General features: G+C 39.3%; 1 protein-coding gene across 1 annotated transcript in view; it reads left to right on the forward strand.

Annotated features, from left to right (window-relative positions):
• The window catches only part of HSD17B12 (hydroxysteroid 17-beta dehydrogenase 12), a 70,362-nt gene that overhangs the window by 36,483 nt on the left and 12,503 nt on the right, over window positions 1–21,376 (forward strand). The window contains exons 3-4 of the mRNA XM_087921390.1: window positions 11,044–11,119; window positions 19,685–19,795. Coding sequence (XP_087777516.1) covers window positions 11,044–11,119; window positions 19,685–19,795 — 187 coding nt within the window. The remainder of the gene's footprint in view (window positions 1–11,043; window positions 11,120–19,684; window positions 19,796–21,376) is intronic.

Genomic DNA, 21,376 nt, shown 5'->3' on the forward strand with positions numbered 1-21,376 from the left:
TCTAGAATAATGGTCCATAATGCTCAGTATATATCGAGCACCCCCATACTGGGTTTCTTTGGACCTATAATGTCTGCAAATACTACTTCTAAAGGTTCTTTAGTTTTGAAACCATTTAGCCTATTTGCAGGCAATATTTTACTCTTATCTTCACAGCAGACATTACAACGCAAATATTTATCACACGGTTTTAACCTTATTCCATCAGATAACTCTACTGTACGTTTTAGCATTTTAAAATTTACATGCCCCAAACGCCTATGCAATAAATGGATACATTCATTATGAGGCTTTATATTGTTAAATACAGTCTGTGCCTCCCCTTTCTTACTATCATGTAATACATACAATGTTCCATTTAAAGCTGCAGTTACCTTTTTGTTATCTTTTTCAATTATGCAATTATTATCCTTAAATGTAATTACATAACCTAGTTTGTCTAATACCCTTACAGAAAGCAAGTTCACCTTTAACTGTGGTACATACAACATTTTTATATCCTGGTTTAAGCATGGACAGTATGCAATACCTTCTCCCTTGGCCTTGAGGTTCCAGCCATTAGCAAGTGATATATGTTGAGAGCTTGTAGACATTTTTATAAATTTTGTCTTATCTCTCATGATGCAGTGGGATGCACCACTGTCCACCACCCACAAATCATTCTTCACATCACAGTTGCTAAACATGGCTAGTTCAAAAGATTTCTTTGGCTTTTTTACATTCTGGCTTTTTTCTTTTCTGCAGAATCTTGCCAAATGTCCTCTGCCTCCACAATTAAAACACCTTTTAATTGTGTATGCCGTCGAAGATAAATTCTCTTCTTCCGGGTGCTTTAATTTACTTAGTTGGTTTCTTTCAAGCTTTGAAGATAATTTCTCTTCTTTATTAGGTTTATCTTCTCTCAGCTGGTCACGTTCACACCTTCTTCTGGCTTCTTCTAATAGCCTGCCGGTAATCTCGGTTAATGATAAACTATCTTTTGGCAATACTTCTAAAGCAGTCACATAATCATCATAACTTTGATCTAATGAAGACAGTATGATGTATACTTGTTGCAACTCATTAAATATAAGCTCTTTTTCTTGTAATTCCTGAAAAATGCTCTTCATACAATTTAAATGAGTTAAACATGTCTCCATTCTTCTGAAGATGTGTTCGAAATAGTTTGCGTGTAAGATATATATGAGCTCCTACACTGTCCCGAACATATATCTTCCTGAGGTTCTCCCAGCAGTTCGCAGCGTTTTCCTCTCCACGGATATGGATAAGTTGCTGGTCAGAGAGAGACAGTCCTATGATGCATAAAGCCTGCTCATTCTTTCGTTTATAGTCTTGTATCTTTTTGTCATCCTCCTCAACATCAGGATCTAAGTTAGTCACATCTGGTGGGTTTGTTATTATGTCCCACAAACCTTCTCTTCGTAGAAGTAAACTACATTTCATTGACCATGAAACATAGTTTGTTCCATCTAGTCTGGATATCATGGACAGATTAGGCAAATTTACTTGTGCCATTGTTCTTCAGGTAAACAACTATTTAAAAAATCAATGAAAAACAGTTTGTTTTTACAGTAATGTGCAACTCACACCAACTCTCACTGCTATATCATGGTTAGTTAGACTGTGCTCACTGGGCCCATAACCAATGTTAGTGTTTTGGGGACAAACCCCCAAAAAACAGAATGTGCAGCAGCAGTCAAGCCAGGCAGCCAAATGAGAGAGGAAGGGCCCTAGGGTTTACACACACTGATGACAAACACTGTTTGTAGTTTAAATAGTTGTTTAATCCAATTCGAGTTTAAACATTGTCAATTAGTCCATATGTCATTCACAAATATATCCATTCAGTAACTTAGTCCATGTACTAGTCAGTTCTATATCCTTATCTGCTTGTAAAGATATCTTCTCCTCTGATACCTTTCCTTTTGAAGACAACGCTGAGTATTCACAGGATATCAGCACATCAATGAAGTAGTCCTTTCGTTCAGGTATTCAAACAGTTGTAGCAAATAGTAGCAAACAAACAGTAGCAAGCAGAAATCAAGCAGAGATCAAGCAGAGATCAAGCAGAGAGATTACGTTTCTCTTACTGCCTTTTATTGCCGTTTGTAACCGCACCCTTAATTAGTTAATTACAAGCAGTTTGGTGCTTAAAGCTACAAGTTACAAACACCCAAACCTTGGTTTATATATTTATTCACCCAAACTTAGTTGGTGTATCATTGTTATACCCAACACAATTTATCTTCTCAATTAAGCTAATTGTTTGGAGAAGGTAAGGGTCTGAAATCAGAATATTCCATACCATGGGTGGCCCATAGCTTCTCTATTGCCCTTTATAAAAAAGTAATTGCTGTATCTATCATGATTCCAACAGCTATCCTATCCTGGCAAACAACTGAATCAAGACTTGATTTACCACTTTGCGTTAATCCAGATTAACCTCCATCCATTTATCAATTTAATCTAAAAGGTTGCCTAAGTCCAAATGACTTAGTATTAATATTCTACAGGGTGTGTAGAATATTAAAATCAATAGAACCAAAAAAATGGGTAGGGAGAGACAGTGTGTGTTGTGGAAGAAAATGTTCTGCTAACATACAATTGTGAAAAGTGCTTCCCACCCACCCTCAATGCAAGACCTGAGGAAAGTTGGGCTTTCGTTTTTTTTAAAAAAAATAGGGTAATGGCATAGTCCACAATTCATATTGCTTTCTCAAGAGTGATTGAAGTTGACAGGCCCCTGGATGTCTACTGCCACTCTATGGACTGGCAAGCTGCAAAGCAGAGGTGGTATTCAGCAGGTTCTGACTAGTTCTCCCATGAGCTGTTCAGAGCATCTAGTAGTGGGAGGTGCTTCAGTGTCTGCATGTCTACTCTGGGCTTAATTTCTGGAACGCTCCTCCTCCTCCATGGGACTCCTCCCCAGCCTTCCCCAGTTTTGGCTCAGCCAGATAGACAGTGCTTGTGATTCTTCCTTGGCCAAAACAGGAAAATTCGTTTTTACTAGCAGGTTTGAAAATTTACCAGTTTGTCTTTAGGACTTTTTAGCCTACTAATCGCATTACGATCTCTTGATGTTGGCTCTTTAACATCAGGCAGTTGGAGATCACTTGCATTATAGGGAAGCGCTGATTCGTGCCCCGAAGCAGAGGGAGGCTTTGGCGTTGCTCCACGCCTCCTACCCGCAACCACTCTACCCCTACCATTCCGATAGATAGCCGCAGAGTTTATTACATCTGAACAGCGGTGTGAGCTTTTTTGCTCACAACAGAGTCGTATCGCTTTCCTTCCCACCCTCTGGTGGAAGATTTAAACGTTTAGTTCCTTCCACCCTTCCCTGCCATTTAGCCTTATAGGAGAAGCCCTCGGAGGCTACTCCTCCACACGGCGGGAGTTTGCTCTGGGGAGCACGCCAAAAGGTTAACAGCCGGAGACCTTTTTTTTTTTTTTTTACAAAGACCTCGTGGCCACGCTGGCTGTATTTCATTTCGTGCTGTGTGAGGTACTTTCTTTCCCAAGCAGAGGTTTCTCTTTAGGTACACTTGGGATCATAAAACCCTCGTCTTGTTTTTACTACATTCAAGGCTATTTGTACATTTAAATTGTTGGCTTAACCTTCACAGCCCAATCAACCCAGCGGCACAACAGCGAGCACCTAGGCCTGTGTCCTCCTGTGCAGGGAAGTTGTTGAAGGCCTCTACCTTCATCAACTTGGGCCTTTAGGTGTTCTCAATTTGGCTGTTTGGATTTTTCAATAATTTTAGCCTTGTGGTATTTATTTGATATCCATATCCATATATAATAATAATAATAATAATAATAATAATAATAATAATAATAATAATAATAATAATAATAATAATAATAATAATAATACAATAATCTATTCAGTATAATATCAATAAAATTCATTTTTATTTATCTATTCATTTAATATCAATAAAATATTATTACTGAGATACGACTCATTATAGCTAGGTATTAGAGAGAAAAGGGGAATAAAACATCAGGGCAACTGGTCTGTTCTTAGATCAGGCCCCTGGGCGTGCCAACCGCCTTCACAGTATTGCATTGAATAACGAGCATACTGTAATTCCTTCAATCAAAATGGCAGGCGGTAGTAGCTCTCAGACCTCAACCTTGAAGGTCAAAGCCAAATCTCAGCACAAACCTAAGCAGACTAAAGGGAATTCTAAAGCTTCAGAAAAGGATGCCAACAGGCACCATAAAGCATGAGAAAAACAGATAAGTGCACATGGGGGGTGCACAGGGCCTCACAGGACTTTCCACCCCCCAGTCCAGGTCCGTCTACCTCTTCCCCCCCTCTTCCCCCCCTAGATCTCTCCCTCTCAGCCAGGGGCAGCTTGGCTCCCCAGAGCCAACACGCCCAGTTACCTGGAACACTGACTACGCGAAGGGCTCCTGAAGCTACATTCGCTCCAACGGCTGCTGGTCTTCAACAGGATGACATTCTTCCAGAGGAAGTTCCAGAGAGGATGAAGGCCTGGATGGAGCTGGCAATCCGCCAGGGAATCGCAGCAGGTCTTCAACACGCAGTTCTGACCAGGGAACATCCTGTAACCACTGATTATGATTCCCAATTGCTGAGATCATTGACCAGGTCGGAGCCACACTATACCCAGGTACATTTACAAGGGGAATCGCCCCCCAAGGGCTGAAGGAGGAGGAAGAGGAGGAGGAGGAGGAGGAAGAAGAAGTGGATCAAATTGATCAAATGGAGCAGATTGAATCAGGATCAATACATGACAGTGAGCCCCTGTCGGAAGCGGACCCCTTAGAAAGGGGGATGTCTGAGGATGAGGGCCTGTATTTATAGGCTTATTCTGCCCACAGCTTTTCAGATCTCTCTTGTTTAAGGGAAAAAACATTGCGCGCCTGAACAAGTCGACCCCTTCTACCACTCCAACTCCTTCAGGAGAGGGACCAGAAGATCTAATTTTCAACCAACCAGTAGTTGAGGCAGATGTGATCCCAGTTCCTCACATGTTTTCAGACCTAGTACAGAAACAGTGGGCATCTGCAGCAGCGTACCTGGCCCCCACTGGATATGACAGGAAATATTTCAATTTGGCCTCTGATTTCTCAAAATTTTGAATACTCCCGAGGTAGACGAACCTATAGTGGGATTAGCGTCTTCCTCCATTCCCAGTGAAGCGCTGGAGGTATTAAAGCCGGAAGAAAAACGGGCCGAGCTAGCCCTACGGGCCCATCAGTCTGATGCGTGGGCCATAGAGCAGCCACGGCCACCTCCTTCTTTACCCATTCTTCTCTCAGATGGCTCCGCCTCTTATGGGAGCATGTCCCTAATTCCAACATTAGAGTGCACCAAGATATTGCTAAACTTTAGCAGCCGCTGAATTCTCATCTGATGCAACTTATCATGAGGTCAAGTTTTCAGCCAGGGCCCTTACTTCACATGTCACAGCGCGACGATGCTTACTATGGTTAAAACATTGGCAAGAGGACATTAAGCACAAATGCAAGCTGGCTTCATCTCCTACTGTGGGAGACAGACTGTTTGGCCCTTCCCTTGACCTGCTACTAATTGAAACCTGAAACAAAAAGAAAATTGTATCTTCCCTTTTTCGGAAGTCAGATTCTAGAAACCCTCAGTCCTTTCAGAGGGGATCCTTTTGGCCCTTTTATCAGGGACCATTCTCACCCAGATACCAGAGACCCCCATCATTCAGACCAGGGCAGCAGCCAGACAGGTCCGACTTCAGGGAGAGGAGCAGAAGGGGTGGCCAATCCAAGAGGTCCTTTCGAGGAGCAGAAAACAGGTCTTTCCGGAGTCCAAGATAACTCCCTAGACCCGACTCCCATTGTCGGACGCCTTAAATTATTTGCGGACCAATGAGACTCCTCAACGTCTGATTCCTGGGTCAGAGACACGATCAGATTTGGCCTTGTGCTGGAGTTTCAGTCTACTCCCCCAGATGTTTTCATGTCATGCCCTCTCTCCAGAGATCCGGTTAAACGTAATCTTACGGAAACAGCTATCCAACATCTACTGGATATACAAGCCATCCAACCAGAAGCAACCAACCAACGAGGGTGGGGTTTCTATTCACAGCTTTTTGTTGTTACCAAAAGTTTGGGGGGGTGGAGAGCAATATTAGATCTGAAATGTCTCAACCGTTTCTTAGTATATCTCAAGTTTAAAATGCACACCCTGCAGTCTATGTTACTTGGCATCAGAAAAGGTGACGTCCTTACGTCTATAGATCTGACGGAGGTGTATTTACATATTGCTTTTCGGCCTTCCCACTATAAATTTTTGAGATTCTGTTATAATAACCACCATTTTGAATATGTGGCCCTTCCTTTCGGACTAGCTTCTGGCCCCAGGACCTTCACAAAGGTTCTTGCAGCTCTAGCTGCTCATCTCTATGATATCCTTGTACGACTCCAGTGTTACCTTGATGACATCTTAATTTTGTCATCTTCCAATCATCAAGCAGTCAGAAATACTCAGAACACATTACAATCCCTACAACAACATGGGTTCTCAATAAATTGGAAAAAAAATCATTTAACACCATCGACTCAATCCATCTGAAGGCAGTCATAGATACAGTGGAAGGCAAAGTTTTCCTGTCACCAGATAGACAAAACAGCATTCAGCAATTAGTTCAGGAGATCAGGGGTCTTAAGAAGGTGTCCCTAGCTGAACTATCAAAATTGTTAGGCAAGATGATCTCATGTATATCTATCATCCCTTGGGCCCGGCTCCGTACTAGATCCCTCCAGTGGTTCCTGCTCCCGTACCAGCGCTCTGGCCGAAGCAACTCCAAATACAAGGTCAAGGTACCATCACAGGTCCTCATATCTCTCCTCTGATGGACCAGACCAGTCATCAACAGAGGTTGCCTCTTCAAAGAGCCACACAGACTTACCATCACCACCGATGCCAGCCTGTTTGGATGGGGAGCTCACTTTCAATCGCTCACAGCCCAAGGCCACTGGTCCACCATAGAACAGTCATGCAGCATAAACTGGCTGGAGCTTCAAGCAGTACACCTAGCTTTCCGCAGCTTCCTTCCACAGGTACGCAACCAACATGTACTAATATTGACCAACAACGTAACAGCCAAAGCTCACATAAACAAACAGGGGCACACAGTCGAAACACCTCATTCAGGAAGTGGAGCGCTTGTGTCGTTGGGCGGAGAGCAACTGACTTGCCATCAGAGCAGAACACATTTGGGGCCTGTCGAATACACTGGCAGACTGGCTAAGCAGGGCCACGATCGATCATTTAGAATGGCACCTCCATCCGACCCTGTTTCAAGAGGTGGTCAGGAGACTCGGGCAGCCGGTGGCAGACTTGTTCGCTTCCCCCCTCAACTCTCAGCTCCCCAGATTCATTTCCATGAATCAGAGTGGAGAACTTCAACGCACTCCGCTGCCGTTGGCCCCAGGGTCTTCTGTACGCATTCCCACCACTTCCTCTGATCCCCAAGGTCATCCAGAAGCTGCTGAACGAGAGGGCGGAGCTTCTGCTAATAGCTCCTTACTGGCCCAGATGGCCGTGGTTTGCAGACCTCCACAGTCTATCCTTATCAACACCATGGAGAATTCTTCCGGACAGGGTTTTGCTAACCCAGGGACCCTTTCAACATCCAGACCCTCAATGGTTGCACCTGACCTCTGGAGGTTGAGTGGAGATGTCTGAAGAGCTAAAAGTTTTCCAACAGTTATCACCACCATCCAAGCTGCCAGATGCCCCTCAACAACCCGCATTTACAATGCCACGTGGTCCAGTTTCTGCAAATGGTGTACTAAGTCTCAAACTGATCCCATCTATCCATCAGTGGCTCAAATCCTACAGCTTCTACAAGAGGGGCTTGACAAGGGATTATCACCTAATACGTTGAAAAGGCAGGTGGCAGCCTTGGCATCGGTTGTCACTTGTGAGGGTCTACTGTCTCTTTCTCATCACCCACGCATATGGAGTTTCCTTCGAGGAGCCATAAATTTACACCCGCCAACAGTTCACCGTTATCCCACTTGGGACCTTAACAAGGTCCTCATTGCACTCACTAAGTACCCTTTCAAACTTTTGAAAACGTCAAGTCTCCAATTTCTGACGTATAAAGTAGTTTTCCTTGTAGCGATCACTTCCGCTCATCGTATTTCGGAACTGGCAGCTTTGTCGATCAGAAAAGACCTTTGTGTCTTCCATTCTGACCGAGTGGTCCTTTGTCCTGATCCTACGTTCATACCCAAAATTAATTTGGCTTTTCACAGGGCACAAGAGCTGATACTTCCAAACTTTTGTCCCAGGCCATCTCAAAGGTTGGAACTACAATGGCATCGGATTGATGTGAGGCGAGCATTGCAAATATATATTAACCGCACAGCGACTTTCAGAAAAACGGAAGCTTTATTTGTATCGTTTCAGCCAAACATTCAGGGATGCAAGGTCTCATCTTCCACAATAGGCCATTGGCTACGGGCTGCAATAGCGAAAACGTATCAGATTCAGTCACTACAGATCCCCAGGGGCATAACAGCTCATTCAACAAGGCGTGCCGCAACATTGGCAGCATGGGCCACACAGGCACCAATAATTGAAATTTGTCGAGCCGCAACCTGGGTCTCTCCATTGTCCTTCATTAGGCATTATAAAATAGATGTGTTTGCATCCGCTGAGGCCTCCTTTGGCAGAAGAGTTCTGCAATGGGTCCACAGGGACCATGGGGGGATTCAAAGCCAGATGGAGTCCCTCCCATAGGACAGGCCAAGCTTTGGTATGTCCCACTACTGGATGCTCTGAACAGCTCATGGGAGAAGGGCGTTGGTACTTACCTGACACGCACGTTCTCTTTGAGCTGTGAAGAGCATCCAGCCCCACGTTTTTTTCCATCTGGTGGGGTCCCATTTCGGCCAACGAATCATCAGCGTTGAGGGCGAGGGTGTTTATTCTCTTGTCTTCTCCAAAATTGGGAAACGCTGGGGATGAGTCCTGTGGAGGAGGAGGAGCGTTCCAGAAATTAAGCCCAGCCTAGACGTGCAGAGACTGAAGCACCTCCCACTACTGGATGCTCTTCACAGCTCAAAGAGAACGGGCGTATCAGGTAAGTACCAACGCCCTTTCTGGAGAGCCGGTAGTGGAAATTTTGAGTAGTTCGAAGAACCAGCAAATACCACCTCTGACTGGAGATTTCACAGTATCCTTCCCCTGCCACGCCCACCAAGCCATGCCTACAGAACCAGTAGTAGAAAAATTTGAATCCCACCACTGCTGCAAAGTTGCTTTTACTTCATCCTTGCTGTTTTCCATTCTCTGATAAACATTAGAGGGTTTCATTCATTTTATCACATCCCAGAAATATCAAATCCAATTAAAAAATGTTTATTCTCTGTCTGCCCACTCCATGTGTCTATTTGAGTGTGGTTATGAAACTTAAGCATAGCTAACTCTCTCTAGGGTTTGCGCCCTTCCAATATCCTTATAGACATATTTGTGACATAACAGTTTTCTTTTAATGGATCTGAACTTTGCTGAGGCATTGAAAGTTATGTTTAGATTTTGTATCAAGCCTGAATAAAAGGTTAAGATGAAACTCCATTTTCTAGATTGTATGTAGAAGAACCCTAGCTTTGTTTTAGTTGTACTCAGTGTAAAAAGAAATTAAAAATATTGGTGTTTTCTACTGAAACTTTTACCTAGTTGTATAAAAAAAAATAGCAATTTTCCAAAACAGAAATTCCTGTTTCATTTACCTAAACATCTTTCAGTTTTTTTAAATAGGAAAATTCATTTCAATAAAGTGTTGTTTCTGGTTTCTCTCCCGTTTATCTTTGGTTTGCTCATTTAAAAAAAAAACTTTTTATTCATTTTTTTTCTTAACATAAAATGCAAATGGGGAAAAATGAAGGGGGTTACAGTGAAGGGAAGGCAAAGAAGTCAAAAAGCAGTGGCTTCCAATTTTTTTGATGCAGTAAATTGTACCACAAGATAATAACCTCAGCTTTTTACTTATATAAAGACAGTAAATACTAGTTAATCTGTAATAACATCATATCTAATCATCAAAACAACAAATCAAAATTTATCTCCCAAAAGTCCAGAAGTGGTTTCCAAGTGGAAACAGAACTAGCTACATTGGTTTCCCTAATTAATGTGGTTAACTTGGAGATCTTTGCCAATTCCGTCATTTTTTCAATTCATTCTTCCATTATGGAACCTAATGGTTTTTTTTCCCATTTTTGAGCGTATAAAATTCTTGCTGCAATCAGCGTATATAATAAAGTTCCAATCCCCCCCATTCTTTATCCAATAATCTTAAAAGAAAAAGTTCTGGTTTCCATTGTATATACTTACTGGTTTCCAATCCATTGTATATATGTAACTATGTATATTGTATATACATAGTTGTACATACACTTACATTCAGATATTTGGGTGGGATGCGTGAGCCTGTTGGTTGGCCAAGTGAATATGTATTCAAAAAAATCTAGAGATTTCATTTACAAGTGTAAAACTTCATTAGATCAAAATCGATCAGTAATCATTCATCTTAGCTAAATTAGGTGTGTTCACTTGGACACTACAGGTAGTTTTCAAGTTACGATTGTAATTGAACTCTGCAATTACAGTCATAAGTCATAATGGACGAGCAGGTCACCACATAACTGGACCTTGGTTTATAATCTTTTTTGTGACACACATTAAGCATCATAGCAGCCATGAAGCAAAGCCATTGCTTGCTGTGCGGTATTTTTTGTCATAAATGCGAGCCAGTTACCAATTGCCTAAAATATGATCATAAGCTCCTTTTTGTGTTGTCATAATTTTAAATGGTTGCTTAGCAATCAATTATAAATCAAAAGACTATCTGTATATAAATGCCTTTTTTTCTATTTGAGACACTTATTTGGAATTAAGTGGGTTCAAGTTTCCTTCTGGCAGAATCTTTGGATTCAAACCCACAATTGCAATTCTTAATAATGATTCTGAGCTTGTACAGAATTGGAATTAATCTGTTTACATTTTTTTTTAAATTTTCTCAGTTAGCAAAAAAAGGAATGAAAGTGGTTCTTATCAGCAGATCTCAAGAAAAACTGGATAAGACTGCCAGTGAAATAGGTGAGTATAATTCTTGTTTTTCTTGATCAATTAAAAAAAAATCTTCTGAATTGAATTTGACTCCTAGTGATTTCAAGAGGATGTTCATATAGTTTTTCTAAAAACAGATGTATTTTGCTATTGCTTTATTCCAACATTCCTTTGTTTTAGACACTGTGGAATTTTCTGGGTCTTCTTTCCCAGTACTAATCATGCATGACCATATTTAGTTTTTATGAAATCAATTCTTCATCACCAGAACGTGGAGCTGTCAAGAAAGAGCTCCTCCACTTCTTTTGGCTAGAAGGCAGGAGTTAGTCATTTACCAGTCACTGGCAGGAAGGGTGGGGCAAGAGAGCAAAGATACAGTCTAGGTTAGGTAAGTCTTTTGCTGTAGCTTCCTTCCTGCTGGTCACATCACAGAAGTTCCCCCTCCGCTCCTGATGGTGATGACTAAGTTACAGGACCAGAGACAGAAATATATTGTACTCCAGCAGACTGTGCAGTGGCTCAGGCAGCCATTAAATTTGTTTTAGATTTCTTATGTTCTGCCTTTATTATCTTTTATAGATAACTCAAGGTGACAAACATACCTAATACAGGTAGTTCTTGACTTAACAATAATTGACCTTGGAATTATGGTTGACAGTCAAGGCATCACATGGCTAGATTAAATTCTTTACATTTTGTGTGGCAGTTGTTAAGCGAATTCATTTCCCTTAATGGGCACTTTTTGCCAACAACCAGAAGTGAATGCCAGGAATCTGCAAAAAAGTTGCAAATCATGGTCATGTGACCATAGGACACCGCAAACAGCTCTAAAGTTCTGCAAAGTACTCAGAATGTGATCACATGAACCTGGGTGGCCATCCTAACTTTGAAAATGAGTAGTAAGTACCTCTAAGGAGATTTGTCATAATTTCTAATGGTCGTTAAGTTGTCCAGCTATAAGTTTAGGACTACCTGTAGCATGTTCCATTTTTATTTACAATTTTTAATTACCACATGCATTTTACAATTTAAGAAGAATCAGAGGTCCAGGTAATCCTCAACTTACGACCACAATTGAGCCCAAAAATTATGTTGTTAATGAGAAATTTGTTAAGTGAGTTTTGCCCCATTTTATGACTTTTCTTGACACATTTGTTAAGTGAATCACTGCAGTTGTTAAATTAGTAACACAATTGTTAAGTGGATTCCCCATTGACTTTGATTGTCAGAGGGTTGCAAAACGTGATCGCATGACTCTGGGACACTGCGTCTGTCATAAATGTGACTCAGTTGTCAAGCATCCGAATGAAAATCATGTGCCTATGGGATGCTACAGTGGTCATAAGTGTGAAAAACGGTCATAACTCAATTTTTTCAGTGATGATGTAACTTTGAACAGTCACTAAAGGAACTGTTGTAAGTGGAGGACTACCTGTATTTGAATTGAAATGCTTGACTAAATTCTGTTTCTTTACAGTGATATTTCGGTGCTGTCTTACATTCTGTATGGAGGAAGAAAAGCATAGTGTAAATAAAATGATATTTGGTTACATTCTTCACAGGTAGCCCGACATAAAGCTTTTTATAGTTATCCAGTTTGGATGCCACTTCATTCTTCTCATGGCAATATTAGTTAAAACTATAGGAGTTAAAGTCCAACAAAACCTATATTTGGAAATATAGGTTTGCACAAGTGTATGGATAAGAAGCAAGATCACTTTCCTGACAAAGGCAGAATCAGCCTTAAATGACTTCAAAAAACTCAATAATGAGACCCTTTTAGACATGATTATCTGGGCTTCCATAGAAGAACTGGAAGAACTGCAAAATGGTGCATTTAACAGCTGAAAGAACAATACAACACTATTTGTACTTGATTCAGAGTAGTTGGCTTTCCTATGCACAGTATTTCTGAATTATCAGAGTGTTTTTATGTCAAAACTTTTTCTAGATGCAACTTCAAAAATCAGCTACTACAAAAAGAAATTTTGAATACATTGCTAAAACCACCATATGCATCCAAGGTTCAAAACAAAGCTTAGAGTGTATGCAGTACAATTCACGCGGGGACTTCTGGGCAGGTGTCTGCCTTTCAACAAGGCTAAAAATAGCACTTATTATCATAAGCGTGAGGAACACACTCAGACATGAGCAGCATCATGACAACCTTGTGGAAGAAGTTTAAGATGAATATAATCTTCCTCATGCTAAATCATTCCAATTTATGAACGGTTCTTTAGTAAGATTAATGTTTCCTGCAGCTCTTTTGCAGTAGTTGAAAAGATAGGGGATTTATCCCCTCTCCCTCCTTACATTGATAAATCATTGATTATAAAAACAGCTGTTTTCCAGGCAGAATGCTCCCTTTCTAGCAGATCATCTTGGGTGTCATTGAACATTTTTGATGTCATTCTAGTAGCAGAACAAAACTCCCCAGCCCTCTCATTACCATCAGTGATTTGAAAGAGTAGATGTCAGCTGCAAGCAACCAGAACCACTCATAAATAGCTTAAGTGAGAACATCTATTGTCTTTTACTTCTGTTACAAGAATTTCCCCAGATTGGTAGTCTTCCCCTGTGAAGGACCAGATAAAGCTTCATAGATCTTGGGGGAGATCAAACTTATGCTGCTTGGAGCTGCGCAGCAATTCCAGGCTGGATCCCTGCTTGATTCCTGCTTTGAGCCTAGCTGGCAGTTTGCCAACAGTAGAACAATACTGGACAAACCACAGTCTAGTGGTAGAAATTAAACATATTTAATATTAATAATTAAGCCTAGTTCCGTACTTTTCAACTGCATTATATCCTGGGCAGTATGTTTTCTATGTATTTTTAAACAATTCCTAGAATCCAATTTCTGCTTACATAAGAAAAATGTGCTGATAGTACAAAAGGCCGGGAGGGAAATGTTAATTAAGCTTGATGTTTCCAGAAGAAAAGACAGCTACTTCACATGGAAGAGCTCAGTTTTTTTAAAAAAAAACAATGTGATCTGTTTTTCCAGTACAGTAAAGTCTAAGGCGATGCCTCCCAAACTTTTTCCTTTTTTACCTAAACTCCTTACCAGAAAGTTCTTTTTCTCCAGCATTCCTATGGGAGAATCCACACATATGAGTTGAATCTGCCTTTCTGCCCAGAGACTGAGTTATCAATCTTTGCCACGCATCTTCCTGTCGGATCAGGAAGTCCCCTAGCCCCAGTCATGACTCAGTCTTGGCCTATAGAGATATGGCAAAGGTTGGGTCCAACAATTTCAGCAGAAAGCATTTTAAAGTGTAGATGTTCCTAAAGGTTTGCAAAGCTTAAAAAAAGATCGTAAACAGGAAGCAATCAGAACTTCTGCCTGTTCTGTTTCACTACTCCCCTGAACTACCAATTAAGGCCTAACAGTCCAGGCAAACAGGGAATTCAAATTTCTTAACAATCGGTTCTTGGGCATGGCCTAATTTGTGGGTGTGGCTTGGTCATGTGACTGGCTGGGCATGGCTTGTGTATAAATATTATAAATATTTATGTAAATATTGATTTTTTTATAAAAAAAGAGCAACTTTTACCCGAAAGCAGGCAAAGCAGGCAGGCAGATTGAGTTGCTCACAGAATCTCAGATTCAGAGATCTGTCTTTCTGCCATCAGCTATCTGAGTCTGTCACGTAAAATTTGCTTGCAAGCAAACTCACAAAATTAACTCATAACACACCATGTATGCAAATATTGAATTTTTTTTAATAAAAAAGACCAACATTTACCTAAAATCAGGCAAAGCAGGAAGGCAGATTGAGTTGCTCACAGAATCACAGATTCACTTAGAGATCTGTATTTCTGCCATTGTCTATCTGAGTCTGCAACTGAATAATAGAACCTTCAGTCCTAAGGGAGATTCGATTCTGCTTAAAAGCAGAGCCAAAGATCCAAAGATTAGCTAGAAATCAAGAAATTCAATGATTTCCTGCTTTCTAGCTAATCTAAATCTCCCGGCACAGCAGAACAGCTGATGGTCGGGGGAAAAAAAGGAAAAATAGCAACTTAGCAGGCAAGTTTGCCAGATAAGGAGTGAGTGGACAGGGAGGGTTCCTGCGGGCCATGTGAGCGGCACAGCCTGGATTAATTGCTTTGGGGGTTGCAATACAAGATTGAATTATAAAACTACCTTCAAACTACAGAAATAAATTATTATGTAATGCTTTCTGTTTTCATTTTATTAGATGTGATCCAAATTGTCTGCTCATACGTTGTGATTTTTTAAATCAGATTTAAATGTTAAATTGTTAATTGTTGGTCATGATTGTAAATATTGTTTTATTGGCTGTAGGCCATCTAGGGGTGGTTTTAGATTGGCAGTTATATAAATGTTGGAAGGCAGGCTTCTCCAGTCAGACTGCTTCCTGGGTATTATAGCGATATTTAACAACAAAGATGTAGACAGAAGGGATAGAAAATTGTCCCTTCTATTTATACTTTTTACATATAATTTTGCTAGGATTCTTTTTAATTATTAAAAATCTACCTACAAAGCTTGCTGTGAATGAATAGGTAGTAAGGCAGTATATCAATATTTTGCTGGTATTAATAGAACATTTAGAAATACATAGGTACATATATACAGCATGTAAAATACCTGATTAAAATGGTGGTAGTTTGGCCATTTAATTGCAGATAACATAAGAAATACAAAATTAATTTAGAGTTCTTAACTAAGAATAGTCACTCATAGTCATGTATTACTGCTGCTCTCCTCAGAGTTTGCTCTGTGAAGAGAAGAATAATCAAACTCTCATCATTACTGCCTCTTCAACTTTGTTATTTAATAGCTTGCTAACCTGGCATTGAGCAGATTATATCTGCAGGACTGTCTTCTGCCTGAGGGTAATATTGCCACCTAGCAGGACTTGGGAAGTGAAATTTTTCTATAGCCATCCCAACTGTGGGGAACCCCTTTTTTGAAATCCAGCAGGCCCCTGCCTTGTAGCCTTCCAGAACACCATAAGAACTGGCTCTTGCCACAAGTGCTATTTTTAGGGTATGATTCAGGCTCAGGGATGGTTTTGCTGACTGTGTTAGAAAAGGTTTTGGTTCTATTGGCTTTTTTTTTTCTATTGGCTTTTCTTGTTATAAGTCACATAGAGGTGTTTTTTTTTTAAGATCGGTGGCCATGTTAGTCAAATACATATATAAATCATCATCCGTCAACCAGTGTAAATGATTGTCTGAAGAGTGAGCTAAAAATGTTAGTTACATCAATTGGAAAGTTTTAATTGTATTTGCACAATATTATAGCATGACTTTTGGATAAGAGCCTTGCACATCCCTGATGACAATAAATTGGTGAGATATTTGTCTTGCCATAGGGCTACTAAACTAAGGAATCATCATCTTCCTAGCATTATTCCTACACAGGTGCAAGGTCTGTTTTTCAAATCGATGAACACCATCTTGCACGATCAAACACAGCATCTGGGTCCAACTGGGCAATGTTCATGTCTGCATTTACTGTGTCTTGCCACCTTTGCTTCAGCCGTCCCCCACATGCACTTTGCCATCTGTGTTAAAATGGAAGGCGATGCATGCAATGATATGGGGTGCTGCTCATAGGACATGGCCATACTGCTGATAATAGGGCTATTAATAGGGCTACATAATAGACCTTCTAAACTAGGGGAATACTATTGTTAAATGCCTTAATACAGCTTGTTTATTTATTGATAAAAATACAAGACTCACTTGGTTTCCTAGATTAGATTTTGAAATTTAAAAACATGTCTGTACTCTGAACTGGGTTTAACTTCTCTTTTTAATTTTTTGTTTTTAAGTTCTTTATTTCTTGTAATCCACGTTATAGGGCAAATTTAGCAGAAAGGCTAGAAACAAGCTAGTATTAATATAAGTAATATATGAAACATTTAGTCTTCATTTACATTCCATAAATACCACATAAGTGCATTCTGCTGATAGCCTTTAACACACTGAATCATAGTTAGACACCAAATTGTATCTCTGTAATTAAAACCATCTCCTGTATTCCATTTATTTAAAAGAAAAATGTGAAGTAGCATTTAGATCTATATATCTTGATTGTGGTCTTGTTAGATTGGTAAATACTGTATTTAAGAAGGGCAGAGTTTAGTCTTGCCCTTCCCTTCTGTCATTGCAAATGTTTACAGATTTCCACATTTTCCCAATTAATCATCTTGTATCTTGGGACCAAACCATATGTACACACTTATTTTGCTTTTCCATCTGGAGAATGATCTAATCTAATCATGGAGAATTATCAATTGTTTTCAGTTATTTTTTCCTCCATCCCCAACCCCTATAAATAGCCCTTACAGCAAGATACAAATGTTCACTTTGTATTTCATCTTTTGGAAACAAGTGCATTATTTTCAAATCCCCAGGGACATGCTGCTATGCAAAATAGTGACGTAAATAGTTCCTACTGCAGTAGCAATCTTGTGATCACATCAGGAAAAAAATACAACAGGTTGAAAATCTCTAGAGTGAGGTGGAGTGCTGCTATTTTTAGCTACATCTGCTCTGCTTTGAAATCGTGTGGTCAGAGTTTTAGCAGAGAAATCTTATCAATGAGCATTATTTCTAGATCGCATCTCTTTATAAAAGCTCGTAGGTTTTTTATTGCTAGTAAAAATAATCCAAGATTTTAAGGGATATTGACAAAGATGAACCACCATACTTTATTAATCCATGTTATCAGTAGTATATTAATAGAATAACACACATAATAGAATCCAGAGCAATGCTGGTGAATGCCTAGAAAGGAGATTCATTGAATCTTCTTGGTGAAGGTTGCAGTGCTTGGATTAGGAGATAGCTAAAACATAAATCACTTGATAACGTATGCTCTGCCCACAAAAGTATTACAAGAGCTTGTTAATTTACTAGAATAGCAGGAGCAAATAACATAGTGCACTTGAAGAATCTTAATATCCAAATTCAGCTAGAGTATGAAATAGTTGATTAACCTATATAATAGAGGGTGGGGGGAGAGGAGGACTCTTAGCAGCCTTTCTCTTAGCAGCCTTTTCTCTGGGATGATCTGCCCCCAACTTGATCTTCCATTGCCACTATCTTTGAGCCAGCCATATGTTTTCCTAGTGCTTGTACCTAGGCATGACATTCAACTTTATAATGGAACAAACTACAAAAGTCAAGTAAGTTAACCACAGCTGTCCAGGTTTCTTATCTCCAGTTATTAAAATATATAAGGCCAAAGTTGCCTCCGTTCTCTTATATGGAGCAAAGATTTGGGGCTTAAAATATATATGACCACTAGAATAAGCACAGCATCTAAGAATTATTTTGGTGTGGATAAAAGGAATTCAGTTGCTGCAGTCAGAGCTAAATGGGGGAATTTATACAATTTGTTCTTTGTCTAATCAGGGCATAAAATTACTGGTGCAAAATTAATACTATAGAAAGTGATAGATTTCCAAAATTGTGTTTGTTGGAACAGACAAAATTTTAATTCAAGATCTCTTGGATTGTACAACTGACAAATTACATTAGGAACTATAGTCTCCCTATCTCTTGTATAATTGGAAAACTAGCTAAAAAGATCGTTGCACAAAGAATCTTGGCTATAAAGACATAGCCATTTTCAATAAGATTGGCACATTGAAATGGATGAGACACTACAAACATACCTTCCAAATTACCTCATTATTTAAACTCAAATGCATAAACATCTTTGGACAGTATTTATTCAAGGAAGATTTGTACAACTGGACACATCCCTATTGGATCCTTATATTAAAAAGAACATATTTCATATGTGGTCAGCATTCAAAAATTGCATATCATATGGCATATCATTTATTTGAACAAAACAGTTCAGTTGAGATCTACATATCTGATTTGGAATAAATTGTAGGGGTGTTACAGAGATATAATTTGCACTCTTTATTCTTTTTCTATTCAATTTGCTTCTTTTACTCTTGTTATCTATGGTCTTATTAATTAATTCTTGTTATCTATGGTCTTATTAATCTGTGTTTTATATTCTATATTTTTATATTTCCTAATGGCTAGTCCATAATAATATTGCTACTGCTATTTTGTGTGGTGTAGAGTGTTATTGCTGTTGCTTTCGGGTAAAAAATATTAGGAAACAACTTTCAACTGTCAAATGATTATTTTGGTCCCAGGTTTTTATTATATGTTCCCAGCTTTATTGCTATTAAGTAAGGAATAAAACTATGAAATATATTTTTCCATTCATAGTTATTTATCCTGGAAAATATCTGATCCAATAGGTAAGGTAGGTTGCTTAAAACTAGTTAGTGATGAATGGCTAGACAAGAATAATTGTAAATGACTATTAAATAAGTAACCTATTAGACCTTCAAGAGAAGAGGCTTGGTGTACTGCAGAATAAAAACTTTTTTTTAAAAAATCTTTTCTTTATTGCAAAATAAGAAACTTTAAATTTCTTGAAACCCTTTAAATTAAAATGAGCAAACACAATCTGATAAAAGGTTCATTGCAATGTTATATTTCAAAACCTTGGCTGTTTTACCTTTCACCTTATTGTATAATAGTAATGAGACACAGCACTCAATGTCTATGTGTTCTTTATTTCAGAGGACAAATTCAAAGTGGAAACAAAAACAATTGCTGCTGACTTTGAAAACCGAGAAACTATTTACAACAAAATAAAAGCAGGCTTGGAAGGCCTTGACATTGGTATCTTAGGTTTGTATCTTACATTCAGTTTCTTTGGGGTTTTTTGAAGAGGGTGGGAGGAAACCATAACCTTGCAAAGGCTGATAAAATTCATTTTTAAATTGTATTCTCTGTGGAACAAAGCTTGATATCTTGAACACACAAAAAAATAGAGCATTCCTTTTAAAGATAATGATGTTATCCGTTCAGTCATGTCTGACTCTCGGCGATTCTCTGCACCACGTCTCCATATTTTCTGATTTTGCACTGCTTCTTTGACTTGTTCTATGCTCTGGTGTTAGCTTTGATGGTGTCCAACCACCGTGTTCTTTGCTTCTCTTTATCGCTAACTCTTCCAAGCATACTTGCTTTCTCCAGGGAATTCCCCTGCATGATATGCCCGAAGTTTAATGTAATGTCAGTTACCCTGTATTTTTCTTACTTTACAGGTAGTTCTTGACTTACAATCACAATTGGTTGTAAGCCATTGTGGTTATGAAGTGGGTCACCATGTGACATGAAATAACTTTATGATGGCATCTTGTCTCTTCCAGGTGCAAATGTTAAATGGAGCTTGAGGGCCTTGGGGGTTGAGGGAGTTCCTAGGAGGCCTGGCACAGACTTTGTAAAAATTATGGGGGACGGGGGGACTGTAGTATGAGGCCAGGGAAAGAAGCCAGAAGAAGTCCATCTTGGCCCAGCAGTACAGCAAAAAGGGACCACACCCATGAAGCCTCCATAGTGGTGCACAGAAGCAGCTGACCTGTGGGATATGCCAAATGCCTGAGAGACTCCATTTTTTCCCAATCAATAATAATAGCTCTTATGAGGACATTCAAATAATATCTGTCCCATTCATCTTGTCATATTCTAGTTTTACCATAGAATTTTTCAAACTATGTACCATGGAACCCTAGGCTTTCATGAGAATTTGATGTGGTTCCATGTGAGACAAGAGACAAAAAAAAGAAAATGCAACCAATTTTCTATCACTAGATCTTTGTCTTTTGACCAGAAACTTTGGGATATTTATTTATTATTTTTATTAAGAATTTTGATTATAATCGTGAAAAATAATACAAAGTAAACTTAAAGGAAAGAGGATAGAGTTAAAATGTGCAAGGGAAAAGAAAAAAATATAACAAAAAAGAGGAAATAAATGTATAAAGAAGCGAGTTCCAAGCTTCATCACAAAAGTATAAACTAATTTAGTAAGTCTTCATCTTCTTTAAAGGTACAAACATTTATCTCTTCATCCCCATCTTTTATCTGTAAGCAAATCCATAAAACATCACATTATTATTTATCCAACAAGTTCCATGGAGTGGAAAAAAAATCGTACAGTGTTTCATTTTCCCAGTCTACCATCTACTCACATCACATGTCCAAAAGATGTACACTTTTGCTTGCTGGCCACCTGCTCAAGGGTGCAGCCTTTATTAATCTATGACTAGTTAATTTCTTCTTCCTGAGGTTCATGGTACTTTTAGCAATTGTCTCTAAGTCCATAATTTATGGGCCTCTGTCTTTCTTTTTATCAGTGACCAGTTTTCTCATCCATATAGCTACCACGAACTATTTTTGTCATTTCAATACCCTCATTCTTCATGG

Source organism: Pseudonaja textilis, chromosome 1 (genome assembly GCF_049901715.1).
Source record: "Pseudonaja textilis isolate UNSWEBS1 chromosome 1, rPseTex1.2, whole genome shotgun sequence".
NCBI lineage: Eukaryota > Metazoa > Chordata > Lepidosauria > Squamata > Elapidae > Pseudonaja > Pseudonaja textilis.